At 47.4% G+C, this 27957-nt stretch overlaps 2 protein-coding genes across 4 annotated transcripts; both read left to right on the forward strand.

The window, feature by feature from the left end:
- The first annotated feature begins 758 nt into the window (after positions 1-758).
- On the forward strand, positions 759-9033 carry Selenok (selenoprotein K). Of its 2 annotated transcripts, XM_032919197.1 has the most exons (5): positions 759-870; positions 3670-3760; positions 6232-6315; positions 7785-7871; positions 8678-9033. In XM_032919197.1, the coding sequence occupies exons 1-4, from the start codon at positions 852-854 to the stop codon at positions 7864-7866; spliced, it is 276 nt and encodes a 91-aa protein (XP_032775088.1). In that variant the 5' UTR covers positions 759-851; the 3' UTR covers positions 7867-7871; positions 8678-9033. The 2 variants fall into 2 exon arrangements, with proteins under 2 accessions (XP_032775088.1, XP_032775087.1); XM_032919196.1 differs by lacking the exon at positions 8678-9033 and having other exon boundaries at positions 7785-7875.
- A 3710-nt stretch (positions 9034-12743) lies between these two features.
- Positions 12744-27357, forward strand: Actr8 (actin related protein 8). 2 transcript variants are annotated; one of them, XM_032918915.1, is made up of 13 exons: positions 12744-12972; positions 16628-16798; positions 17834-17944; positions 19716-19820; positions 20073-20246; positions 20787-20880; positions 21084-21216; positions 22046-22199; positions 22782-22877; positions 23617-23757; positions 24458-24722; positions 25344-25507; positions 26989-27357. In XM_032918915.1, the coding sequence occupies exons 1-13, from the start codon at positions 12850-12852 to the stop codon at positions 26992-26994; spliced, it is 1737 nt and encodes a 578-aa protein (XP_032774806.1). In that variant the 5' UTR covers positions 12744-12849; the 3' UTR covers positions 26995-27357. The 2 variants fall into 2 exon arrangements, with proteins under 2 accessions (XP_032774806.1, XP_032774805.1); XM_032918914.1 differs by having other exon boundaries at positions 12745-12972; positions 27103-27357.
- The last annotated feature ends 600 nt before the right edge of the window (positions 27358-27957 follow it).

The raw sequence follows: 27957 nt of genomic DNA on the forward strand, positions 1-27957 counted from the left end.
AAGAAAGGACATTGGCTCTCTATAGTAGAAAGAACAGCTAAGTACAAAGGCCTGTTGACAGAGACTGTCGTGCTTCTAGCACAGAAAATATCGGAGCTGGAGCAGCAAGGATTTTCCTTCAAATTTACTGATTGCACAAGCCCTGCTTCCTACTGCATATGTCACTTCTACAATGCTGGCAGACAATGCCGCCCTTCTGAAATTTATTTTATTTTTCCTAGTTGCGTCTCTAGAGTTTTAAAAAATGCCACTTCTTAGCTGGGGGGGTGGTTATACCTTTAGTCCCAGCACTTGGGGGGGGGGGGCAAGAGCCAGGGGGATCTCTGAGTTCAAGACCAGCCTACTCCACAGAGCTAGTTACAGCCAGGGTTACACAGTTCTTCATGTACCAGCCATTGCCTCAGGGCGTCTCCTTTCCACCCCATGAGACAGCAACACATCTGGAAAGTTGAGGAATGTATCGCCATCAAAGCTCTACAAGTCACCTCAGACCCAAACCCTGCGCGTTAGCTACCAACTAGAAAGCGACTTCCGGTCAGTAGTGCAGTGGCTGCAAAGACTCAGTCAAAACGGAAACAAGTTAGAAAAAGAAAGCCTCCCTCATCAATGTCGCTTCAAACGTCATATCCGGTCTCCTGACTCAGCGTCCACGCCAGCGGAAGTTAATTGTGTGAGTGGGCGGGACATCCAGTCAGGCGTTGTCTCCCAGCAGCCAATGGGCTCGACCCACCTCTAGCCTGTCTTCGGTTTATTAGAGGCCTGTGACGTAAGGGCGGGGCGGGAGGGGAGGTACGGCAACATCAGGGCGTCCGGTCTTCTCTGTCGCTAGGAAGCGGGCAACCGGAGGAAAGATGGTTTACATCTCGAATGGTGAGTGAGAGCCTTACCCTGGGCCGCTTCTGTCCTCTGTCGCCGGGTCCGGAGCTTCGGGCGGCCTCCCCCACGTCAATGGCCTGAAGGAGTAGGCAGCGAAGGTGGTGGGACCTGAGGCGCGTCCCAGAAGGAGCTGCTGGGTGGCCCGGGTGGCAATCGCAGGTCCCTGAAGCCTCCGGGTACAGCGAATTTCCGTTGTGGGTTTGCGTTAGTGGTCCCGGGTGCGGGTATCCTTACCCGGTAATGACAGATGCCAAGCCGGTGCACAACGCGCTTTTGTTTGGGCCACTATAACAGCGTTCTTTGCTTAGCATCGCTTTCGTCTTTGTAACTGTTCTATTCAGATGGTATGTTTCTATCCCTGTCTTTCGGATCAGACTGAGGCGCAGATAGATCGACTGGCACGCTTAAGATCACAAAGGCAGTGTGTAACTTCGGTTAGATTGAACTCAGATTGGCTCCAGTGTCACCTACTATGCTGCCTCCCCAAATGCGTTCAATAACGATGGTGGTGATGGTGAGACAGAACTAGCAGGAATATGAAAAAAAAAAAAATTGGAGACAGGGTCTCACTTTGTATTTTTGTCTGTCCCGTGACTCACTGTGTACATTAAGCTGGCCACTAACTCCCAGAGATCCTCCTGCCTCTGTCTTCGGAGTACCGGGATTAAAAGGGAGCATCACCACACCAGGCAATACAAAAAGTTCCGACAGATTTTTCTCCCTGAAGAGTGCAGCTAGTCCTAAACCCAAGGCTTTATCCCAACTGAAAAGAACTTGGTTAGCAAGTCTCCAATTACTGGGAAAGAAAAAAATACTGCAGGAGAAGGTCGTATCAGTGCCAGAACCTTCTGCCCACCTGCGTGACTGCGGGGAAAACCCTTGGTGCATTTCTACAAGTCTGTCTTGGGCCCCTGGAAGGAGGCGTGGTTGTATCTGATTCACCCGAGAGTAAGGCAGTTAGTTAGAAGTCTTTTAGATGATGAACTTTGAATTTCTTGGCTTCAGAATGTCACCTCCTGATTACAAGGCTTTGGGATAGGTGGTTTGATGGGCATTAAAAGAAGCATCAGCATTTCATCTAAAGTTTCAAGGGCTTGCAGATTTTATTGTTTTTGCATTTTAATTTTATTTTATTATTTATTTTATTATCTGTGCATTATTAAATAATAATATAGAGTATAAATGCTGCATACTGTGTCATGTGAGGACTTTTTTCAAAACAAAAATTTGTAGTTGACAGATGCAACTTTATTCAAGCATCTTTTCACCCTCTGGGGACATGGGATGTTATCACTCTCTGCCTTTAGGACTTAGGAGAGAGAGTGCAAAGGGTCCTGGAGAATGGTGGGTATGCATTCACTTCTTTAGACTCGAGAAGGGATAACTGATGGCTTTGTGAACAGCTTGCTTCATTTAGCATAGCTTAGTGCTTTGTCACACGATGGCCTATCAGAATTTCTTCTCTTTAAAAAGATTGGCCGGTGTTCAGTGGTATACATTTAGAGCCCCTCCCACCCTTGGCTCCCATCCACCTGTCAAAGGACATTTCAGTTTTCTGTTATGAATCATGCCACTATGAACATAGGGACCCATCTATTCACGCATTTTTGAGGAAGACCAAGATGTTTGGTGAGCTGCCCGCATCGCCTCTGCTGTTCTCTTTTGAGGTAGCCCTGGCTGGCCTGGAACTTGAGATCTGCCTACCCCTGCCTGTATTGCAATCAGGGGTGCACATCAACACATGTGGCAGTATCTATCTTCTTATAAGTGTTTAAAGAATTTTTTTTCCACCTGCAAAGTCTCTTGTCTGTTTAAAATAAAAGTTATTTAGATAAACAGACCTTTAAAATCAATTATTTTGATAAAAATCCTTATACAAAGAACCTATATGGTTCACTTATTGAAACATACTTAGAAATGGTTTGATTTCTTTTCTAAGATTTTGTAGTAATTTACAGAGGCAAGAGGTAGTTTGTTATAAATAAATAAATCTTTTTTAAAAAGTGGGGGGTGGGGGTTGGGGATTTGGCTCAGTGGTAGAGCGCTTGCCTAGGAAGCGCAAGGTCCTGGGTTCGGTCCCCAGCCCGAAAAAAAAAAAAAAAAAAAAAAAAAAAAAAAAAAAAAAAAGAGTGGGGGGTGGGGTGGGGATGGCGGCTGGAGAGATGGCTCAGTGGTTAAGAGCACTGGCTGCTCTTCCAAAGGTCCCGAGTTCAATTCTCAGCAACCACATGGCTCACAACCATCTGTAATGGGGTCTGATGCCCTCTTCTGGTGTGTCTGAAGACAGCTACAGTGTACTCATATACGTTAAATAATCAATAAAAAATGTTTTTAAAAAAGTAGTTTGTTGGTTGCCAGGGGTTACAGGGAAGAAGTAGCAGGAAGTCTAGAGAGAACGGATGGGATATCAGCTGGGGAAGACAGAAGCTTTGGGTAGGCAGTGGAGATGTGGAGTGCGCGCACACAGCTCTGCACTCAAAAATGATGCACGTTCTGCTGCGTCCATCTTGCCGCTAAAGTGTTCAGTGTGCATTTCACCAGTGAGAAGGAGATGGAAAAGAGTGGCCTAGAATTTCACCTCCGAGCATTACATACGGAAAGTAGGCGTTCAACGAAGGAGTGAACTGGAGATCTCAGAGTTTGACATCACTCCCCGTGGATTTTGATGTCGGCTGGTTTTGAAATAGCGAACGACTTCAAACTGAGCTGACTGGCTGTCGCTCCAGTGATGAAATGCAACGCCAAGTTGTGGACTTGTGGCATTTACTCAATTTTTTCTTTTTAATTCTGTAGGTCAGGTGTTAGACAGCCGGAATCAGTCCCCCTGGAGATTGTCTTTCATAACAGATTTCTTCTGGGGAATAGCAGAATTTGTGGTTTTTTTGTAAGTATGAAAGTTAATCGCATTTATACTTAAGCTGGTGGAATTACATGATATTATGTCGGTTGGTTATCTTGGAGAATTTCATATGTGTGTGCAACGTATCTTGATCATACTCATCCCTCTCTCCCCACTTCCCCCCCATGTTGCTCACTACCCCTCCTAACTTCATATCCTGGCCTCTCATTTTTTTATGATCCACTAAGTGTAATTACTACTGGCCATTTGGGTGTAGGGCCATCCCCCAGAACATTGTCTCCCTACCACACCCCTAAAGAAAACTGCCTTTCCCTCCCAGCAGCAATCATCAGCTGTCAGTAGCTCATAGTTAGGAGGAGGGGCTTGTGCGGCCCCTCTAGATCCACACTCTGTGGTTTACTGTGTGGCCCCTCTACATCCACACTCTGTGGTTTACTAGCTAGAGGCACCCATAGCTTCAAAGAATTAATGAGTGTCGCATGTTTAAGAGACAGTAAGGTCCCAGTTCTCCCTGACTTCTGGTTCCTACAATCTTTTCTCCCCTTTTCTATGCTGTTCCCTGAGCTTTTGGGAGGAAGTGTGTGACAGAGATGTGCCCGCTGATGGCATAGACCCTGACCCTGCACGTTGACCAGCTCCGAGTCTCTGTGAGCATCGGCAGGGCCCACTGCACATAAAAGCTGAAGCTCCTTCCAGTTGTGATTGTTTAAATAGCTTTACGAAGGAAAATTAAGAGTTTTTATGATTATAAATATGGTATTAAATTAGTAAGCTTGACTGTGCCTAACTCGTTATGATAGCCATGTCAGCTTCTAGCCAACCCGTCCATTCTCGTGTCAAAACACTCTCTGGGTTTTGGCTTTTGCGACCAAGTGCCAGCTGATTTAGTGTCACAGAGAGGCTAAGTTGGCCTAGAATTCACTCTAGTCAGCCTGCCTTGGCCTCCTACACATTGAAAGTATAAGAATGTGCTACCGCTCCTGGTTGTGAACTCTTAATGAAGGGTTAGAAGTCAGTAATAGAAAAAATGTAGACTTTTCAGTCATTTAAGCAGTTCTTTATTAAATGAATGGTAATGGTGGTGTTTGACTTTCACACGCTGTGTTACCTAAACTACCAGTCAGTCACTAGCAGGTCTTATCCCGAGTTGAGTAAATATTTGAATTTCTCCTGTTTAGAAAGCTATGAGTAGATGGGGAAGGCTACTCCTCCTTTCATTGAGTGTGGGGCTAGTTTTATGTCAACCTGACACGTGTTAGAGTCATCTGAAAGGGGAACCTCAATTGAGAAAAGGCCTCCATAAGATCAGGCTAGAGGCAGGCCTGTACGGCATTTTCTTAATTACTGGTTAATGTGGGAGGTCCTAGCCCATTGTGGGTGGAGAAACCCCTGGGTTCTACAAGAAAACAAGCTGAGCAAGCCATGGGGGAAAAGCCAGTAAGCAGCACCCTCCATTGGCCTCGGCCGCTGCCTCCAGGTTCTACTTGAGTTCTTGTCCTGACATCCATCAGTGATGGCCATGATTGTGGAACTGTAAGCCAAATAAACCCTTTCCTCGACAGCTTGCTTTTTGGTCATGGTATTCATCACAGCAGTAGTAACCCTAAACTAAGGCAAGTATGATGTTAGTAATACCAGTTTTCATAGTCCGTATAATTTAGTATATCAGTACATTAGATTCAGCATATCAGTCTTCATATTGCAAGGGAGGGTAAAATGAGTGTCATTGTGAAAAGTGGACATTAGAGGAAGTTACCTAAGGAGGGACAAACCCTAACTTAAAAGTTACCAGTGCAAAGTTTAACTACTTTTACGAATTTTACCTAATCTCTATTGTTTGCTGTTTTGCCTTAGTTAACACCTCCATCTAAGAAGTTAGAGAACTTGGCTAAGAATAGTGTTAATCCCAGCATTCAGAGTTCACAGTCAGGTGGGAGTCAAGGCCAGCCGGGCGTCACACATAGTAAGACCTAGTCTTAGGGGGAAAAAAGGAAAAAGAAAGAAAATGGCATTTTCTGACATTGAGAAGCTCCGTACCTCTGACTATCATACCCTCCTTTATTCCCTCTGAAAGGATGTCAGGTAGGCTATAGGCAAAGGAATTGCAGGTCTGGTGAATGTAAGATACTGTTAAAACCAGAATAAGTTAGTGTGTGTGTGTGTGTGGGGGGGGTGATGGCTGTATGATACTGTAAAAATAGATTTTGTTGAAACCTAACAGAAAGAATGAAACCAAGGAGGACTCTGGTTTCACGATGTCTACAGGAGTCACTATCAGAGGAGAAATATGGGGACAGGTGGCTTTGGTATAGAATGTGGCACACCCTGTTTGGACACATGCTTATGCTAAGTTTGTCCAGCTGGCATCAGGAAGTGTAGACTTAAGCTAATAAGTTGGGTTAGTCACCCCTTGCAGACATAGCGAGAACCATAGTGAGAAATATGCTTAATAAAGGTCAGAAGTGAGACCTCTTGTTTTCCGCCCCTTGTTTCAGTTTCAAAACTCTGCTTCAGCAAGATGTGAAGAAAAGAAGAGGCTACGGGGGCTCCTCTGATTCCAGATACGATGACGGAAGAGGGTATGGAGAGAGAGCCTTTCCTACTGACGTGTCTCCTTTGTGTCTTCATTGTGCTGTTTTAGATTTAGATTAGATTTTAGAGTTAGACTTGTAGAAATTCAAAGAAAATCTCATTTCACAAAATTCACAAGTTGCTATAAAGTAAAAGCCAAATTGCTTCTCCCAATAAACAAACTAGAACTTTAAAATTTTTAAATTTAAAATTTTAATTTTAATTTTACCATGGGAAAGCTAAATTAGAGGCTGAACACTAATGGGAAGCATTCAAATCCAGAGACTTCAGTGTAGTCTGGGCTTCCAGCTGCCATGGCCGGTTCCGGTGAGAAGCGGCACCTGGCTGAGCTTAGGTTTGAAGGAGGAGCTGCAGGGCACACAGCGTGTTTGAATGTGTGGTCCCACTTAGAGTTTGAGCCCTCTGCTGCCGTGACGCAGCTGACCACGAGCTACTTGGGCAGGGAAAGTTTTGTTACGGTCCATACCTAGGGCAGTTGAAGCACGCACTGAAACAGAGACCGTGGAGAGTGGCTGCTTCTGTCTTGCTTCGCCTGGCTTGCTCAGCCACCGTTTTAATACAGCCTGAGGAGTGGCACCACCTACAGTGGGCTATAGCAGTCAGCTATCAAAGTGCACCATAAGCGTGCCCTGTGGGCCGCTCTGACGATGGAGGTCTCAGTTAATATCCCACCTCACCAACTGCTGGGTCTCAAACCTGAAACAATGGCTAACTGAGGTACTCTAACAATCAAAGCAGACACTGGCGCGGTTCTCCCTGCAGCCTTCAGTCCCATACTTGTTACAGGGCCTGGCTAGCATACCTCCCACCCCCTGAGTGGCATGTGATCCAGCCATGCTGGTTACTTAGCCTTCTGCTCTACCCTTTACCTTCTTGGTCCAGGCTGCCCCTCTTGGTCAGTGGCTTCTCACTCCACTCCCCTGTCCTCACACGGCCCAGCTCAGTCTGGACACTCCCAGATGCCTCTGCTTCTAACTATGGTCTCCCTTTCGTCTGCAATAAACCGGCTCCACCTGCTTCCTTCCTTTTCACTTGCTAACCTGCATGGTAGTTGCCGGCTTAAGACTCTTAGGGTTGTGTGCGTTGTTTCGTTTTTTTGAGATAGGGTTTGCTTTGCCGTACTGTTGGCTTGGTCCTGGTTACATATCCTAGGCTGACCTTAAACCTCTGATAATCTTTCTTCCTTGGTCTCCCAAGTGCTGAGATAACCGTTGTAGGCTACCGTGCTCATTTTCCTGTGTTTATTGAACAAGCTGTAGTTGAAGGCTTAATAAAGGAACCAATTGGCCACACATGTAGTGCACACCTTCAAAACCAGCTCTGAGGATGCAGAAGCAGACAGAATCTCAGTTCAAGGCCTGGATTGTATAAAAATTCAGGCTAGGCAAGGCTACATAGCAAGACACTCTCAAAAAAGAGAGGACCAGCTGAAGCTGGTGATAACTTCTTTGATTAGGCCACCAGGAAACCCTCCACGAAGAATGGGTCGGATCAGTCACCTTCGTGGCCCCAGCCCTCCTCCAATGGCCGGTGGATGAGGAAGGTAAGTTAAAATCTGAAATTATTTTGCCTCCTTAGGAATATTTTGTTTAGAAAAGCATTTTTTGGTGAGGGGCTTTTCAAGACTGAATTTTTCTGTTCATCCCTAAACCAGGTTGGCCTCGAACTAAGAGCTTTGCCTGCCTGTGCCTCCCGAGTACCGGGATAAAAGTGTCTTCTGCCTCCACTGACTGACTGTTTGTTTGTGTTTATATGTATATGAGTGTTTTGTTTACATATACATAAATGCACTGTGTATGTTGGGGCTAGAGGGGCGCAGGGAGGAGACCAGCACAGGACACTGGCTCTCCTGCAAGTGGCATTTTTTTATGATTTTTTTTTTTACTTATGTATATGTGTGTGTATGTATCTGCTTGTAAGTATGGGTGCCCACGGAGGTCAGAAAAAGTCAGATCCTCCTGGACCTGTAGTTGCCAGCAGTTGTGAGCCACCCAAGCTGGATGCTTAGAATCTAACTCCTGCCCTCTGCAAGAGTAGGAAATGTTCTTAGCTGCTGAGCCATCTCTTTAGAAGTTGCATATTTTACTATTTAGAAAGATACATCTTACTTCTTGGAGGTTTATTGACTTTATTATTAAAATATCAGTTGAGAAAAGATTTGTTTTTTGTTTATCTGCCGTCCTTTCCTCCAGACCTCCGTGGCTTCATGGCCAGCTCTCTTCACTGTCTCTACCCCTCAGGAAGTTTGTGCTGATAAATGTGCACATGCCAGGGGGGAGGGGCGGGGGAAGGGGGAGGGAGAAATCCAATTTAACAAGAGGAGCTAACTAATTGTTTTACCCTCTTTAGGTAAACGTCTGCTCTGAGAAGCAGACAACTAGACATACACGCGTAGAAGGGAACCATCAAGGTTGAGGAGCGGCTCATGAGGAGAAGATGGTGTATGTCCAAACAAGGACTGCTCTGTGTCCTCACAGAGAATGAGGTCATGCTGGGAACTCCCTCTGCAGGATCTGGCCTGACTGATGTGCAGTTCTATAAATGTACATGTGTGTCTCCTTATCTGTTTTGTATAGTTTACTAAAGTTAATATAGATTTAAGAAGTAAATATTTTTAGGTTGCAAAACTTGATTCTTCATCTTTATATGATTATACCCAAAATCCTTGATCTGGAAGAAATAAAGGCCATGTAGTTAGTCCTGGATTTTTTTTGTTTGGTTTTGAGGGTTTTGGGTTTTTGGGTTTTTTTTTTTTTGTTTTTTTGTTTTTTTGTTTTTTTTTTTTGGTCTGGCTTTTCTGAGCCACCGTGCCCTTCTCCAGTGTATATCGTCCTGTTAATGTTGCCTTTCCTCGGCTTTTGAAACACTGCTCACTGTTGCTTTGCTCTCATTTGTAAATAAACCACAATGCAGTTACTTCGCAGCATACGTAAATTTACGTTTGAATTTCTGATCTTTGATATACTTACTTTGTAAATGCATCTCGTCTGACTTACTGCCAGATAACATCATCAGGATGTTTATAAGGCCACAGTCATCAAGATTGAGCTTGAAATGACCGACCACAAGCTCGCCAGTCTTGGAACCCATGGGCTTCCCTACTGTCCTGACCATCAGGAATCTGATCCCGTAGCTGCCTGTCCTTCCTGCCTGCTCTCCGTTCTGTCCGATGCTCCCCCGATGCTCCCTTCCTGTTCACCCTCCCCCGTGCTTTCTCCCGTTCCTGAGCTTCGAGGTTGGCTTTATTGCCATGGTGCAGACTATGACCAAAGGGAACGTGGGGAGGAAAGGGGCTTTTGTTTGTTTTTATCTGACAGCTCACAGCCCATCATGGAAGGAAGTTAGGGCAGAGTTAGACCATGAGGAACACTGCTTATGGCTTGTTCTCAATGCTTGCTCAACCTGTTCTGTTGTGTAACCCAAGACCATCTTCAGGGCGCCAGTACCCACAGTGGTCCTCACACAAGAAAATGCCCTGCAGACTTCTTGTGAGGTCTTGTGGTGAAGGCATTTTCTCAATTGAGGCTCCTCTTCCCAGGTGATTCAAAGCTGTTAAGTTGCCCAAAACTAACCAAGGCAAACTATAGCCCAGGCTGGCCATGAACTGGCGCTTGAGCTCTTTGTACCTGTGCCTCTGGGGTGCTGAGGTTACACATGTGTGTGCAGCGGCGTGCTTAGCTTACCCTGCCCTTAAGGACAGTGACTACGTAAGATAGGTGCTGGAATATTATAAAAGTGAATAACAGGATATGTCAGTGTACAAGGGTGGAAACCAAAATATTTAGGTGAAAGCTACTTATATCTACTTCTCCAAAATGGGGGCCTAGTATCACAAGCTATTGGTGTTCAAAGAGAAAGGGAAGTGGAAGTTTTAGAGTAAGAACATTCTTGACTACTTAGCTATATTCAACCTCTTTTATGTTTTAGTTGACTCTCGAATTTCACAGAGAAACAGGAGGGCTCGGAGCTCAACAGCTCCCTAAGTTGTGTGGCTATGACTGGCCAAAACACTGCTATGTTTCACCTATTGTAGTAAGAAGGACATGGCCTATGTATGTGACTTAGTGTAAGCAGTAGCTTCTCTGTGCTTGGGATCTAAGAGTCTCTTCTGACTGTCACGATTGCTGCTGGTACAGACTTCCTCTCTCAGGACTTATCCCACAGTCCCTGCGTGCAACTGGTATTTAGCAGACCTGTTCTGCACTCAAGCACTACTGGAGCCTATAATACAGGACCTATCCTCTGGTATATCCTGCCTTTGAACCTTGTCTTTATTCAATAGCTTATGATTTTGAGTCATGCCTTGTCACTTATGAAGAGAAATCAGGATGGGTAGACCAAAGCCTGGCAGTGATGGGACACGCCTTTAATCACAGCACTCAGGAGGCAGAGGCAGGTGGAGCTCTGAGTTCAAGGCCAGCCTGGTCTACCAAGTGAGTTCCAGGACAGCCAGGGCTATCATACAGAGAAACCTTGGCTTGAAATACAAAGATGGACCATGCTAAACTGCTCTTTCTGTTGGAATACTGGACAGCCTCATGTAGTCCAAGCTGACCTTCAACTCAAGACACTCTTGCCCTTCTCAGTTACACGGGACCACAGGAGCACTCCCCACATCCAGCTCAGGTCATTTTATCCCCGTTTCCTCACCATCTTCTGAGGCTTACAGAGTCACACTTCTCACGGAGCGTCATTCTAGCATGGGAGAAAGTACATAGGCAAAACAACCACACACCAATGGTTCCCAGGTCTAAGGAACCGTAATGGAAGGACACCCTGGGGTGGGGATGGGGGTGGGGGAGCTAAAGTGACCCAGCTGACAGAATAGCCTTCCAGGCAAGAGAAGACACAACCAAGCAAAAGAGCAGCAGAAGTCGGGGGATACCCTGACTTGACACCCAAAATTAAGTGTGGGCTGGTGATACAGAAAGCATCGGTACTGGGTGACAAACCCGGCTGGCTCTACTCCTGGGGCCTACATGGAAGAAAGAACTCCCTAGAGTTATCCTCTGACCTCCACATACGCACCTTATCAAGAGTGTGCACACATACACACACACACACACACACCAAGAAGATCAAATAAGAGCTTTATAGGTAACAGGTATGGGAGGGAGTGGTTCAGGCTGAAGGCTTGCTCAGCATACAGTGTGCTCTCTTGACTCGACTTTAGATCACCGAACAAGGCTTGGGTAATACCTTGTGCTCGCCTGTGACCCCAGCTGTCAGGTGGAGGACGAGACCCGGTTGCTTGCTAGCTATCAGCTGAGCTGTAGGTTTATTGAGAAATCCTGTTTCAAAGAAGTATGGTGGCATAATAAATCAGGACAAGGGGATGTCCTCTGGCTCTGTAGGTGTACAGGGCACACAGAAAATGACAGGAACTAGATCAAGTAAAGTCTTGGGGTAGATGGCCATAAACGAGGCGATCCTGAGTGTTAGAATGAAGTGTGTATGCTGCCACAGCAGACTAATTTGTACTAAAACACCGAGCAGCCGTATGGACAGATGATCAGGAACCGGACTAGACAAGAACTCCATCTTAGAGGCTCTGCTGTCATCCAGCAGGGGTTGCCTAAGTAACACCACATTCAAAGAAGTGGATAAATTCAAGAAAACTTTAGTCACTTGGTGAGCAGCCAAATTACATATCTGATTTATTGCTGGGGTTTTGTCATCCCCTGTCACATCCTCCTGCAGGGAGTAGGAATTAGGAATTTGCCAGGAGGCAGTGAGTAGCACACCTTTTAATCCCAGCATTTGGGGGCAGAGGCAGGAGAGTCTCTGAGTTCAAGGCCAGCCTGGTCTACAAAGCAAATTCCAGGATGGGGGGCGGGCGCTTCAGAGAAACCCTGTCTTAAAGCAAATAAAACAAATCCGAATTTAACTTTGCAATGCTTTGAAGAAATCTTAAAATGGGTAAAACCTTGAAATGCAAAGAAGCTACTCCAGGAGTGTGTAAAGAAGAGATATCTAGTCGCAAAGAACCCAATCAGAAGTCGGACTGGGCAGGACCAACGAACTGGGAGAACTAGCAATATTGTGGAACCTGTGAGTGAAGACCTGCGGAGTCAAAATGAGACTGATTAACTTCAGACTCACACGGAGCACTCAAAACTTATTAGGGTTAAGTGAGGTAGCATACGCCTTTAATTTCTGTGAATCTAAACAAGTTCCGAGCTCGCTAGGGCTAAGTAGTGATATCTTACCTAAAATAAATCTGTTTAATTAACTAACTAATTAGCTGCATTACACTGGGGATGTAGCTCGTTGGTAATAGGAACATGCTCACCATTCATAGGTGCCTGGTTTGCATCATCACCAAAAACAAAAAAAAGGAAAAATCAAACTTCAACCGGGTCATGCCCTCATTCCCAGAATCCTCTAGGGGCGACGCCGGTGGCGGCCATCTTGACTGTGGGCAGCCAGGGGACGCTGCGCCTGCGCGATGGTTCTCCACTGCCTACTGTGGCGTCGGTGTTCCTGAGCCCCCGGGTTGGTGGTGGTCGGTGGTGGCAGAGATGACCCAAGCCGAAAAGGGGGACGCGGAGAACGGGAAGGAGAAGGGCGGGGAGAAGGAGAAGGAGCAGCGCGGCGTGAAGCGGCCCATCGTGCCCGCACTGGTCCCCGAGTCGCTGCAGGAGGTGAGGTGCAGGGGGTCTGGCCTTGGTTAGACCACGGCTAGCCTGGGCCTCTGCCGCTGGCCGGGGCCAAGGGCCGGGCGTAGCCGGAAGCGTTTTGGTCCCCTCCCCTGAACGCCAGCCTAGGTTCCTTGTGTGAAGTATCGCGGTGCACAGCATCCAGGTCTCAGCCTCCAGGTCTCAGCTGTAAGACATCACGATTTATCAACAGCCTGGCTCTCAGGGACGCCAGCAGGTACTTGTTCAGGGATGGTTAGAGCTCTACCCCGTTCCTTTGTTTGCAGATCTCACAGTTCACGTTTAAAAGCAGGGAAAAGGTAGCCTGTGTGTCAATAACAGGATAAGTTTAAGTCAAAAATTTAGAGTAGCATAGCTCACACTCTCACTAGCCAGGGCTTACTGATAAATAAAGGAAATACATTCCTATTGGGCAATGGGCCACGGAAGTGCACAGCTCCCAGAGAAATAGGGAGGGGTTGGCTGTTGGATTTCCCGTGGACCATTTCAGAACCTTCTCCCTCTCCCGTAGCTGCGTTAAATTACCTAATTGGTAGGGCTGTTGTAAAATGCACAGTGTAGTGTACTACTTCGGAGGACCCACAATGTGTATCTCCTCCAGCCTCGACAGAGGAGGGCAGAGGTCCCGGGAGGCTGGAGATTTAGAGTGAGGTTAGAATGCTTTTGAGCAATTCGAGGTCTATCAACATTTATCAATCTGTGGGTTGTAAACCCTTTGGGGGTTGTAGGTCAAGTATTTACATTATGATTCATAACAGTAGCAAAATTTCAGTTACGAAGTAGCAACAAAATAATTTTACGCTTGGGGGTCACCGCAGCATGAGGAACTGTATTAAAGGGTTGCAACATTAGGAAGGTTCTAGGGAAGAGAACTACCTGAGAAACTTGTGTCAGGAGAGGATGAAAAGGATTGGAGACATAGCTGTTTAGAATCGAGAAAGACCATACAGCTTTTCAGTGTCCACACAAGCTCCCGTAGCCTCGCCTCTTGACTGAAGATAATGGAGAATTTTGGAATGGGATGCTAACTTGACGGTTTTGGGGTGCATCATTTTCATTTGCAGAGTTTACATTTGGGAGCCACTCAGTTGAGTCACCAGTAAAAAGGCAAAATTAAAAAAACAAAACAAAAAAAAACCCAGTATTTTAAGGAAGTTTGAGTTTACGATTTTACGTTGGGTTTCAGATTGAACAGTTAGCATTCTCTGAGGCCACCAGTTCTACATCCAAGCTACATGGTTAACTCTGGCTTCCTCCCAAGAACTTGATGAGTGCAAGTGGCAGGCTGAATTTATAGCATTCCTTCTGGTCCCTTTTCTACACCCCAGCAAGTTTCGTCACATGCTTTGACCATCCCATACCCTCTGTGGCACTTGTACTTCATGGACTTTTCTCAGTCTTGGGTTAAGTAACAAGTAATTCCAAGGAAATGAGTAGAACGTACTGCTAGGTTTCTTTCCTAACACATTAAAATACACAGTTACTAAAAAATTATAATTGTTCATACATAGCTGCATTCTCTAGATTTTCTTAATCCATATACTGCAGCCTATGGGTCTTTGATAGTCCAGGTGTCCCTGACGGGTAACAGCCTTAGGTGTTTTCCCCAGTCCATTGGCCGATGTCCTCTGTGGCAGTGGCACTGACAGCATGTACTGAGACGGTAGGAAACAAGACAGGAGCGCCCTCTTCACTAGGGTTTGTTGTATATCATGGAAAAGAGGGAGGTTGTGCGATCATATTATGAAGGGACCAGCAGACTACTCTGGGTGACGTTTAATTCATTCCCGAAGGGAGGAGTTAGATGGAGCTCAGCTACAGAGAGAACATTGCAGGCGGAGGGGTTAGTGTTGCTGAAGGCCCCAGCGTCTTTGAGGTTTGTGATCAGCAGAAGCCTGGATTGAAGCTGGGCAGAGTGGCACATGCTTGTAAACCAGAAAGTGGGGCCTGGGTTGAGAGGGTTAGGTAGACTGAAAGGACAACTGTCCTAGAGCTTGGCAAGGGCCTGACAGAGGAGGTTCCAGCCTTCCTAGTATTTGTGAGCCTCAGAAATGTTATGAAAGGAACTACGCAGCGAGAGCAGGGCAAAGGAGGTAGGTACCAGGGAGTTGGGCTGGGATTGTGGCTCTCAATAGACCATTTTGTTTTCTTTCTTTTGAATAGAAGCTCTTTAAAAAAAGAATCATTCTAAAAAAAAATCATGTGCATGTGTGATGTGGGGGTGTGTGTGTGTGCACATCTTAGTGCGGCACCCATGGAGTCCAGATGAGGGAACCAGATGAGTGAAGTTGGAGTAGGAGGTAGTGAGCTGGCTGACATCGGTGCTGGGAACCAGACTCTGGTCCTCTGCAAGAGCTGTACACTTAGCTCTTGAGCCATCTGCCTATTCCACACTCCGTGATTTCAGAGGCATGGCCAAAGTCTGTCCTTCCTGGTACTCTCTGGTGAAACTTTGGGGGGTGGGGGCGGGCAGAAGTTTTCCCAAGTGAGCTTGAATTCTCTCCCATGAGAGTTACAGACGTAAAGTAGTTATTCTGTAAAAGCCACAGCCATCGCCTTACTCCTCTGGATTTGTGCTGTGTTGTCAGTTCTCGTTCACTCTTCTGACCTACAGGGACAGAGTTGCAAACTCTGACTTTAAACCCCAGGCTCTTGCCAGATCAGGCAAACGGCACGCAGAGAACACAGGGGACAAACTCAAGTTGTTGATGACTATTGCCTCCAACACTGGGAAGCAGTAGTTCTCCGCTGACTTTCCTCCCTGGAACTCCTCGAGCAGACGTGATTGACGGTATTAGTCACCCCAGAAGCTTTGGTAGTTAGCCACTTCCTCAGCCTCCTGGAGCTTCTCCATCTGAAGATCTATAGACGGCTTGGCCCTTCCTCTTCTCTTCTCCCCCCGTCTTCTCTTTCGTCCCTCTGTCTTTCTTACTAAACAGAAAGTTCTCTGATCGACTACCATTCGACCTACATTCCCTGCCATCTAAATGCTCAGAAACTGTATCCTGATCTGCACCGGAGGATTTTCATTCCTTCCAGTAAGAATTTATGAAGTGTGTATTGTAAGTCAGCTCAAGGGAGCACAAAGAATTTGCATTAGAAGAGCAACCATCATTGGACGCCTCCCAGCTCCTTACTGAGTGGTTTTCAGGCTTTTCTGTCCAGCAGTCTCTGCTGGTTTATGTCCACTTGACCTACGCTAACGCCATCATAGAGGAGAGAACCTCAACTGAAAAGATGCCTCTGTAAGACTGGGCTATAGGCAAGCCCGTAGGACATTTTTTAACTGGTGATTAATGTAGGAGGGCCAAGCCCACGGTGGGTGGTGCCAACCCTGGGCTGGTGGTCCTGGCTTCAACCTGTTGAACAAGCCACGAGGAGCAAGTCAGTAAGCAGCGATCCTTCATGGCCTCTGCATCCAGGTTCCTGTCCTGTTTAAGTCCTGCCCTGACTTCCTTTTAATGATGAACGGTGATGTAGAAGTGTCAAACTGCTTTTGTCATGGTGTTTCATCACGGCTGTTGTAAGCCTAACTAGAACATAGTGTTTGCAGGAAACATCGGGCGATATGTCCCCGGTGTGTGAGCTAACCTATCGCCTGTGTCTTCCTAAATTCACATTTGTTTTTCTCTGTCTGCAGCAAATCCAGAGCAACTTTATTGTCGTCGTACACCCAGGCTCAACAACGTTAAGAATCGGCCGAGCCACAGACACGCTCCCGGCCAGCATTCCTCACGTCATTGCCCGGAGACACAAACAGCAAGGGCAGCCCCTGTACAAGGACAACTGGCTCCTAAGGGAAGGACTAAATGTAAGGCAGAAAGCAGGAGCTGGGGACCGCCTAGGGTTGTTACCATGGGGGTGGGGCTGGGGTTCTACTTTCTAAATATAATACCACTCAGGGTTGCAAGTATAATTTTCATCTCAGCTAGTTTCGTGTCCTGTTACTGTGATAAAATACCCTAACAAAAGCAACTCAGGGAGAAAGGGTTTATTTTGTTCACAAATTCAGGCTACAGTCCACCTTCATGGGGAGGTCAGGGTGGCAGGAACTTGAAGCAGCTGGTCACATTCACAGTCCAGAGCCAGTTGAGAAACACGTGTGTGCGTGCATGCGTGCATGCGTGCGTGCGTGCATATATCTGTCTCTGTGTGTCTATGCCCATGTGTGTGTGCTCAAGCTCATTTTCTCAGCTCAGGCTCACGGCCTAGGGAATGGTGCCACCCAAAAAATAATTTACAATAGTAAAGTAACTTGAAATACTTCTTGATTTATTAAAAATATGTAAAGGAATGTGATATTGTTACAGAGTCAGAAAGATAAGCATTATATGGAGGTTTGAAGAACCTCTGAGATACTTTTTTTGAGACAGGGTCTCACAATGTAGCCCAGGCTTACCCAGTACTCACTGTATAGACCAGGCTGGCCTTGAACTCATAGAAGTCTGCCAGCCTCTGCCTCATGTGCACCCCCATGTCTGTTAGTAATTTGAATGGTGCTGAAAATTTTTATCGGTCACAAGACACTTGAAGTTATAGCTTTTTATCAGGGTTCCATTTTGACTTTTTGTCTGTCTGTTTGACTCTTGGAATAAGATCTGTCCTCGTTGTCCAGGCTTCTTTCTCTGGATCCCCCTATCTCAGCCTCTCCGTGCGTGGGTTCTGGCATGTACTAGCACGTCCAGCTCTGGCTTTCTTAGGGTTGCCATGTCTAAGCAAAGATTCAAGAGCTGCGACTTGTTGGTGAGAGACGACCTATCCACTGACAGGTGCACTGTAGCGTGACTTGTTGGTTTCTATTTCCATTAAACATTTCATACTCATCGTCTTTCATTTCTGTCTCCAGAAACCTGAAAGTAATGAACAAAGACAAAATGGCCTTAAAATGGTGGACCAGGCAATATGGTCTAAAAAAATGTCAAACGGTACAAGGCGGATCCCTGTGTCACCAGAACAGGTTTGGTCAACATTTCCTTTACATTTAGTATTTTTCCACGTCTCTGAATGTCGTCATGTGTTGAGTAACAGGATGTATGTGTCATGCATCCCTGGAGGAGGAGCGCCTATGACAAGACTGACTAGTGTATCTCGTGCACACCTGGGCTCTGGGGCCCAGCCTCCACAAGTGTACAGTATGTAGACACACAGTGTTCTGCAGCCAGTGTTACCACAAATGTGTTCATGTATGTAAATATCTAAAAGGCGCGTCAAGGCTGGAGAGCTAGTCCAGTAGCTAAGAGCAGGGCTGTTCTTACAGAGGACCCACATTCAGTTCCCAGCACCACACGGCAGCTTACAGCCATCTGTATCTCCAGTTCTGGGATCTGAAGCCTTTTGCTGGCCTCCCAGGGCATCAGGCAGGCATGTGGTACACATACATGCGTGCAGGTAAACACTCACACACATACAGTAAAAACCAGTACAGCTACAGTGTACAGCTCTAGGGTACTCATGAAGCTGCCCTCTGTGAGTCAGGAGGGATGTGGTAGGTAATTGTGGAGGCCTAGAACACGTCTCTCTCCTACTGTAGACTTCCTAAACGCCGTACACTAAGTTGATTTTCTTTAATGTCTTCAATAATAATTTACAAACCTTAAAATGTTTCAACGTTTTTTGGAGAAAGGTCTTGTTTGTTTGGTCTGTTGGAAAACAGTGCATGCACAGAGAACCGGATCATGGAAAACCATGGACTAATGACTCTGTAGGAGTCGAGTTTGAGGGACTGGAAGGGATCATCTACGTTTGGGAACTGCAGCCGGAGTGATGTGCTTGTTACTTAGGGCGTGAGATGCACTTCACCAGCAGCACCACCATCCACAGTAGTGCCGTGCATGGTCAGCGCCACAGTGGAGTTTTGTGACTGCTTCCAGTGTTTGATGTTGCTCTTACCCCACCAGGACATTCGGCTGCGTGGGCATCCACAGCTGCCAGACAGGGCACACATCTGACCTGAGCACGCAGGAGATGCCCGCATATCACAGCTTTACCCTTTCATACTAACACTTAAAGATACGTTGCTTACAAGCACTGTGGAGCTATAAAAAGTCTTTCTTTATATCCACACCCGATAGGCTCTTTGAATTTATTTTTTCTACATCTGAACTTTTTGTTAAAACCAAGACAGCCACCCTCCCAAGCCCACACAGTTTCAAGATCACCAGTGTCACTGTCTTGTCCTATGGGGAAGTCTTCATGGGCAATAATGTGTATGTCACAGTCTGTTCCTCTGATACTCTCTTCTGCGTCGCCTCCTAAAGGACCTGCCTCGGGGCTGGATTTTTTAAAAGCAGGGAAGTAGAAGGTATACACCCCAGACAGGAAGTAGTGTAGACTGAAGCAAGGATCCTCATGTCGGGGTCATCCATTGTGTGGTTCTGCACCCCGTACTGTTGTGTGGCTGGCCGCCTGCCTCCCTGAAGGTCACCACACAGATGGAGCTGTGCACCAAGACTGGGTGTGCCTCAGGTTTCGGCTCCATTGTGATACTTCAGATCCACGCTAAAGCATGTGCCCTGTCACAAAATGCTGTGGTACCCGGCCATAACAGGACTTGCATATATCCCTTAAGTCATTATGCCGATGTGAGTTAGAATTTCCAAAAAGAAAGGAGTAGAAGAGGGGAGACCACTCAGTACCCCACCATGTATCTCAGTCCTTGAGAGGACACAGAGGACTCCTACACTGCCCCGCCTGCAGAAGTCTAGCTCTGACTTGATTTCTGTTTCCAGACACGCTCCTACAACAAGCAGATGCGACCTGCCATTCTGGATCACTGTTCTGGAAACAAATGGACAAACACGTCTCACCAGCCTGAGTATTTGGTAGGAGAGGAGGTAAGAAACGTTGACAATGAATGAAACAAAAAAAAAAAAAATAGCTGATCTTCCTGAAATTCACTCTGCTGCGTCCTAACATTTTTAATCCTGTTTTTGAGAAACAGAAATGTACACTGGCCCTCTGAATTGCTAAATACTTCATGCTCAGGATCTAGAGCAGTCAGAAAATACTAACTTTCCGGCCTTAGTTTTGAGTGAGTCCAGAAAACCCTTAGGGACAGCTCTAACCATGTACTCTTCCTTTCCTAGGCTTTGTATGTCAACCCCCTGGACTGTTACAACATTCACTGGCCTATCAGAAGGGGTCAGTTGAATATCCACCCGGGTCCTGGAGGCTCCCTAACAGCTGTTCTGGCGGATATTGAAGTGATATGGTCTCACGCGATACAGAAGTATTTGGAAATCCCACTGAAAGATTTAAAGGTGAGCAGAAATTCCCGTTTATCTGGGTTGTCTTTGAGATTCTTGGTCAGTACAAGTATTCATTACTGGTGTGTGTGTGTGTGTGTGTGTGTGTGTGTGTGTGTGTGTGTGTGTGTGTGTGTGTGTGTGTGTGTGTGTGTGTGTGTGAGATAGTGTCCTTGAAACACTTAACTTTCGGGTAGTGAGGATATCTTTGCTTCCTGACTTAATCCTGTCCAGCGATTTCTCTCCCTGCTTCGTTGGTGTCTGGGTGCTACCCTGAAGCCAGTAAACTTGATCACATGAGTAGCTTTTCTTTGTACCTCACTCAGACATGTTACCCCCTACACAAGTTTACAAGTTTACAGTGATTCTACGGAGTCAGGGAACTTAGGGTGGTCCTGGTTCTGCCTGGAGCACACGGAGTTTTGAGGTTTTGTTGAGGGCCTGTGTCCACAGCTGCTGCTCTGTGCAGGGAAGCCTCCACAGGGGACAGGCACTGTGGGATTGGCCGTGACGTGACAGGTGTTGACCCGTTCTTCTGTTTTCACTGTCGTTCAGTATTACAGGTGCATCTTGTTAATCCCAGACATCTATAACAAACAGCACGTTAAAGAGCTGGTCCACATGATACTGATGAAGATGGGCTTCGCAGGTATGTCTGAGCCTTGAAGCTGCTCTTTCTCCCTGACGGGCCTGACTGAACCCACTGGCTTATTTAAATGTGTATTCCAAAGGGAGTGGTGTTCCTTACAGTTTGCCCAGAAGTCTCTCGGCTCCTAAATTGAGTTGATCATTTGTTCCATGGTGTCTGTTACTGTGCGTCTGACGGCTGCCACTCTGCCTCTTCAATGTCAGGGATCGTGGTCCATCAGGAGTCAGTGTGTGCCACGTTTGGGAGTGGCTTAAGCAGCACCTGTGTTGTAGACGTCGGGGACCAGAAAACAAGTGTGTGCTGTGTAGAAGATGGGGTGTCTCATCGGAACACACGGTAAGGCTCTTAGCAAGCATCGTTTCCTAATGCTCTCCCGTCATAGTCCATTCAGATCCCCTCAGGCAGACGTCACCTATGAGACGAAGTCTGCACAGGAGTCCAGAGAGACTGGGGTCTAAGTTCTGGCAAGGCCACCTGGTCTGGCAGGTGGCCCTGTCCTTACGGAGCTTCCCAGCTGCATCCACCTTTGTATTTCCTGAGCTGCGGAGTGCTGTGCAAGTCAGCTTTGTGCCTGTCCATGGTCGTTTACTCCAAAGAGCTGTGTTAAGCGAGCCATGTAGAAATAAGCCAGGTTCTTTCAGCTCTACATTCTGTAGCGTTTTGAATATCTGATTTCCTTATCGTAGTGGTGCAGAGTTCAGTGGTGAGTGACTTGACGGAGTCTGTCTCCTCGTGACATCACTAACACACGTGAATAAAATGAGTACTGGAACAGATCTGCTTGTCTAATTCTGTAGTTTTCAAACTACCTGTCTCCTCCGACCGTAATGGTGTGCCCCTCAGAGACCTGCACTAGGGGATGCTCTCACTGAGCCTTTCTCTCCTGGGTGCCTTGTCCGTGCCTGATTGCTTTATATGCGAGTGAGTGAAAAGCCAGTCTGCCATGTGGGAAGCACGTGAATCTGTCAAACCGGTCTTAGCTTTGTTTTTCTAGTCCAGGATACTTCTTTGTGAACAACTGGCTGTTTTATGCATTCCGCCGCTCGTTTTGGCTAGAGTTCTAATCTCTCATCTAACTGGCCTTTTATTTCTTACAACAGATATTTCTTACAACATGCCGTGAACCTTCTGAACTGACAGATTAACCATCTTCTCTTAACTTTAGGCTTTGCCTGGCCTACGGGGGCTCCGACGTGTCCAGGTGTTTTTACTGGCTCATGCAGAGAGCAGGATTCCCTTACAGAGAGTGCCAGTTAGCAAATAAAATGGACTGCCTCCTCTTGCAGCACCTTAAAGAGACCTTTTGTCATTTGGATCAGGTACGAACAGCATTGGTAGTGTTGGTTAGTAAACTGGTAAAGCCAGGAAGTGGAGCTCTTCTGCCGTCCAGGCTCTTGGGTGGAGTCAGGGTTATACCCATGGGGTCTGACCACTGTGCCAGGGGACAAAGGCTGAAGGGAAATGAATGACACATAAGGAGATAGGTGCAGATGTTCAGTGAACCATGTCTTGTACAGTGTATTATCCGCACTTAATCAACCCATTGCTGTGTGCGGATTGCTTCAGTTTTAAACTTTATTCGGGTGATACAGTTGTGACTTACAAACCTTGGGAAATGTCAGTGTTCCAGCTTTGCAAGGTACATAAGGGTACACCCTTCCTGAGTCCTGACCTATACCGATGTCCATCAGCAGTGACAGCCAAAACAGTACGGGTGGCAGAAAGCTTGGAGATTAAGTAGAGAGATGAGGTACAGCTGAGCTCTTGTTCTGTGAAGTTTGCAGTAAGGGTACAGAGTTGGAGGATGACCACCGTATATGTGGGCTCGTACGTGGAGCGGCTCGTGTAGTACTGACGGGGTTACTCACACTCCTACTGACAGCGTCTTTTCCTGGAATCAGGACATCTCCGGGCTTCAGGACCATGAGTTTCAGATTCGGCACCCGGACTCCCCTGCCCTGCTTTACCAGTTTCGTTTGGGAGATGAAAAGCTCCAGGTAACCAGCCGGCGTATGTGCTCGTGGGTGGACAGGAAGTCATCCCTGCTGAGTGAAACAAGGAAGCAGAATCCTCAGCGAGGACTGCGCGGGTTGAAGCTGGCTCCTTAGGTTGTTGTTCGCCGAGCCAACGTGGTCCTGTGAGAGGAGAGTAGAACAGATCTGCCCTTCTTTTCTATAGATTGCACTTTAGTCATGTGTGTGTGTGTGTGTGTGTGTGTGTGTGTGTGTGTGTGTGTGTGTGTGTGTGTGTGTGTGTGTGTGTGTGTGGGGGGAACAATGTGCGTGTATGTGTGCGGGTGCCCACAGATCCCGAAGAGGGTCAGACACATCCTGGGCTCAAGTTACAGGTGGATGTGAGCTGCCAGCCTGGGAGCTGAGCTCAGGTCCTCTGCCAGGAGTCCTCACTGCTGAGCCACCTCCCCACCTCCCCACCACAGGCCCCTCTTTTAACCGTTAGGAATCGGTGGGTTTTCGGGTGGCCACTGTTCTCGCTAGGGAATCATAAAGTAGATTCTAAGGCATTCGCTCGATGGTCACTTTGAGAGTCCCACATGCTGTCTTGCCGCTCATCCATTTGGATTGTGAGTTTTCTGGTCTGATGTGCAATCCCTTTCCTAGAAGGAACGCTGCCCCACGTGACATGGAGCACCTGCTTGGTGGCTTTTGTCTGGGGAAGAATGAAACTCTTTCCTAGGAGACACAATCTTTCCCTAAGCGTTCTCCCTTCCATGCCCAGGCTCCAATGGCGCTGTTTTACCCAGCAACCTTTGGAATCGTCGGACAGAAAATGACAACTTTGCAGCACAGGTCCCAGGGAGATCCTGAGGATCCTCATGATGAGCATTACCTGCTGGCCACACAGAGCAAGCAAGAACAGGTAACAGCAGCTCTGCCGGGAGAGGGGACATTGCCTCACTATACCCAGAGCTGACGGCTCCTGTGATCATCGGTGCCGCCTAACAGACCACTTGGTACTGTTTTCAGAACAGTGTTTGAAATGTTATTTGTTCTGTACTTAATACAGAAAATATTACTGGAGACATAAAGCTGAATCGTGTGTTTGTTGGGTCCAGCAATCAGATGTCTCCTGGGGGTGGGGGGCATAAACTATAGTTCTTAGCCTCTGACCTGGTGTGAACAGCTCAGGGCGGGACCAGGGGTCGAGACCTTGCTCATTTCTGTTCCTGTCCTAGAGACAAGAGGGAGGTAGACTGGTCTGAATGAGGATTCTGGAACAGTCACTAGCCTGCGACTTCCATTGTTGACATACCCAGTTGAAAGGGAGCTGAGGGAGGGTCTATCTCTGACAGATAGTACGGGTCTATCACACGGCCAGCGCCTGCTCTGGCCTTGGCCAGCATCCTCACTCGCATGCCCAGCTTACTTGAGTGTGTGTGTGTGTGTGTGTGTGTGTGTGTGTGTGTGTGTGTGTGTGTGTGTGTGTGTGTGTGTGTGTGTGTACTATGGTAAATTTTGCTTACCCTGTTCTGAGGTCCTAGAAGGGGACTCTTGATTGGACTGCATAAGCAATGTCTATTGTGCTCAGATCATAGATTGCTTTCTCTCTTAACTTACAGTCTGCAAAAGCTACTGCTGACCGCAAGTCTGCATCCAAACCCATTGGATTTGAAGGGGATCTCCGTGGCCAGTCCTCTGATCTTCCAGAGAGACTCCATTCCCAGGAGGTGGACTTGGCTTCTTCACAGAGAGACTGTTTGATGGCTGGCAATGAGTCTGAGGAAGCCCTCACTGCACTGATGTCCAGGAAAACTGCCATCTCACTGTTTGAGGGAAAAGCCCTAGGCCTTGATAAGGCCATCCTGCACAGCGTGGACTGTTGCTGTAAGCTCACCCTGGGTACAGTGGACAGTGTGGGTGCAGAGACGTGAGCTGGGTCACTGCTTGTGAAGTGCGGCATTTTCTCAGACGTCGTCAAGCCTGTTCCACCCTTGCCTTGCCAGAGGCTGGGGACACAGCAGTGCTGTGCAGGTGGTTCCTGACCCCATTGCAGTTGCTCTGCCAGTCAGAGATTAACACACACCGGGAAATTACAGCTCCGGTAGATGCTAGAGTTGAACTCCGGAGCCCCAACTGGGCTTTTGATCAAGACCTGTAGTAAGGAACTCTCCCTTCTCTGGAGGAGCTGTAATCGTGGCTTTCTTGACTCATGTGAGAATTGTGAGCAGTAACAAGGGTTAGCATTCAAATGCTGGGACACTTGCACTGAGGCAACCCGCAAAACCAGCGTGGTGATCCAGGCAGTCCGCACCACTCGGGAACCTCCGTGGGTTTCCTGTAGAAGTTGGGTTCTAATCCTAGGAGGAGCGGGATGGGACGTGGGTGGCTGGTCCCTCTCTGCAGTGCTGAGGGTGGATCTGGGGGCAGGTCCTTGAGGTCGTTTGGTTGTTGAGCTGACAGTGGGTTGCCTTTCCAGGCTGGTAATTGGCAGGATTGTCTTTTCAGCATCCGACGATACTAAAAAGAAGATGTATAGCTCTATCCTGGTGGTGGGAGGCGGTTTGATGTTTCATAAAGCTCAAGAGTTTCTCCAGCACAGAATTCTCAACAAAATGCCACCTTCATTCAGGCGAATTATTGAAAATGTGGATGTGATCACAAGGCCCAAGGTGAGTTGTTTCGCGATATGAGTGGGACAGTTCTCAATGAGACCAGTGTGGTTACATCTAACTGCACTGTGTGAGGGGAGTGATCCAGGGAGGCCTGTGGCTGTGGAGTGTCAAGGACCTAGAGAAATGTAAACACTTTCAGAGAGTCACAAGGGTGGCAGGAGTTCTGGACTCAGGGCCAGATTTCTTTTGGTTTGGTGCTTCTGTTTTTAAAAGATTGTTTTTATGTTATGCGTTGCCTGTATGCCTGTGCCCACATGCGTGCATGGTGCCTGTAGAGGCCAGAAGATAAGAACTGCTTTCCTGGAAATGGAGTGAAGGCTGCCATGATTTGGCATGTAGGTGCTGGGAACTGAACCCAGCTCCTTTGGAGGTGCTTACTAACCCTGCACCTGACTCCGTCCTTTGGATGCACACACTCAGTGTGTGGTTAAGGCTGGCCATGAGTCCCTGACCCTCCTGCTGCTGCCTCCCAAGGTTGGGTATTTACTGACGTGCGTGGCCAGCGCCGAGACCGGCTTTCTTCTCTGGTCCGTGCTCTCCTTGACTTCAGCTTCTGGTGCGACAGGGCAGGGCTGGTTTTGCTCTGAGAACAAGAACTGCTCCCTTTTTTCCTCTCTCTGGTTTTGGTAAGGAACTATTTTTGGTCTGGAGACTGGAGGTCTTGAAGGACCTTTTTGGGGCTTGAATTCCTTTAAAAAGAAACAAAGCCAGGAGTTTAGAAATAGATCCTTTCTGTATTTGGACCCCGTGGCGGTGTTCTGATATGTTTCTCTTTGACGGAGGGGTCCTGGGGGGGTCTCCTTCCTCTCTTGGCACTTCCGTGGACATGGGCCTGCCAACAGGGATTGTTCAGGGAGTAGTGAAGAATAACACTAGTGACCACCCTCCCACCCCAGCCCCATGGAGCCATCTACCCCCTGTGGTTATTGTCACAGTTCCCAGTATCCAGGTAAAATCAAAACTCTAGAAGCTTGTAATTTATCAATCAGATTTATATCAGTAAATTCTCACGCCACAGAATGTCCACACAAAGAACTCAGAGCCAACTGATACTGATATAAACTCCCCACCTAGATAAGACAAATTGTCCTAAAAAAATCTATCCCTTAGAGGATACTCATACTTAGCTGTGGCTATTTAAAGCCACACGGGGGTGGGTCATCCTCCTCCTCCATCTTCTCTTCTCCCCTCCTCCTCTCTCTCTCCTCTCCAAAGCTCTGTGCCCACCTTACTTTTTCACTGCCCAGTTCCAGGCCTCGCCTTATCTCGTGCCTGCCCTCACCTGCACTCAGACATCCGCCCACATGACGTCTTCAGTATTGAGCACTGAGCCGTTCTCAGCAGCTGTAGCAGAGACAGTAGTCAGCAAGTTCTGCCATTTGTTCTGATCGTGCCAGTTCAGGGCATTGCACGTGTTAGGCAGGTGCTCTGTGGCTGAGGTCCCCTCACCCCAGCCAATTTCCTGTTGTTTCCCACAGACGTAAATCCTGGTTTATTTGCTGTTGACTGAGCAGGGGTCCCAACCCCACATGCAGAAGAGACGTTGTCTGTGTCTTACCTGCCTTTGCTGAAACACCGCTCTCTTTGTGTAGGACATGGATCCCCGGCTGATTGCGTGGAAGGGGGGTGCAGTGTTGGCATGTTTGGACACCACTCAGGAACTGTGGATTTACCAGCGAGAGTGGCAACGCTTTGGTGTCCGAATGCTACGGGAACGAGCTGCCTTTGTGTGGTGAAAACCACAACCATGTCTCTGGACATAAAGACTTAAAGAGTGTATGTATTTTAAGTTATTGAGCTTGAAGCTTGATTTTCCTAGAATTAAATTAATTCAATTTTATGTGAAAGTATGACACTGATTTGAAATAATCCTTCAGTCAGGTCCACCCTGTCCCTGATGGGAAACCTTGCTGTCCAGCCTTCCATCCTGATGAAACATTAACAAGGGGTGCTGTGTGACCACTGGGACCAGCTGTGGCCATTTCCCTGTAACCTAGCAGTAGTTAGGAGCTGCAGTGCTCAGTCTGGGTTCTGTGCACATCATACATACAAGGTCCTCTTGGAATTAATCACGGTCTTTGTAACGCACACACACGCACACATGCAGGCACACACATGCACACACACATGCACACACACATGCACGCACACACACAGGCAGGTCAGGGAGTACTCCGGGGCTACAGCATGAGGAAGGCAGGGCAGGTGGAGCAGAATTGTTGAGCTGGCTGTGGGGCAGCCGCTGCTGCCATAACTGCCCTGCAGACCTGTCCCTGGGAGGACTGGGAGACCGGGAAAGCGGGTCTGATGAGCCAGGCATGGGCTGCAGCCGTCTCCATTGCATAGCACTGCTGGCACCGAAGAATAACCAGGGAATGGTCTAACCTGGGCATACTCTCCGGATACGAACTTTCACATCTGAAACTTACCTGTTTCTATGTTTTGGA

Source organism: Rattus rattus, chromosome 13 (assembly GCF_011064425.1).
Source record: "Rattus rattus isolate New Zealand chromosome 13, Rrattus_CSIRO_v1, whole genome shotgun sequence".
Taxonomy (NCBI): Eukaryota; Metazoa; Chordata; class Mammalia; order Rodentia; family Muridae; genus Rattus; species Rattus rattus.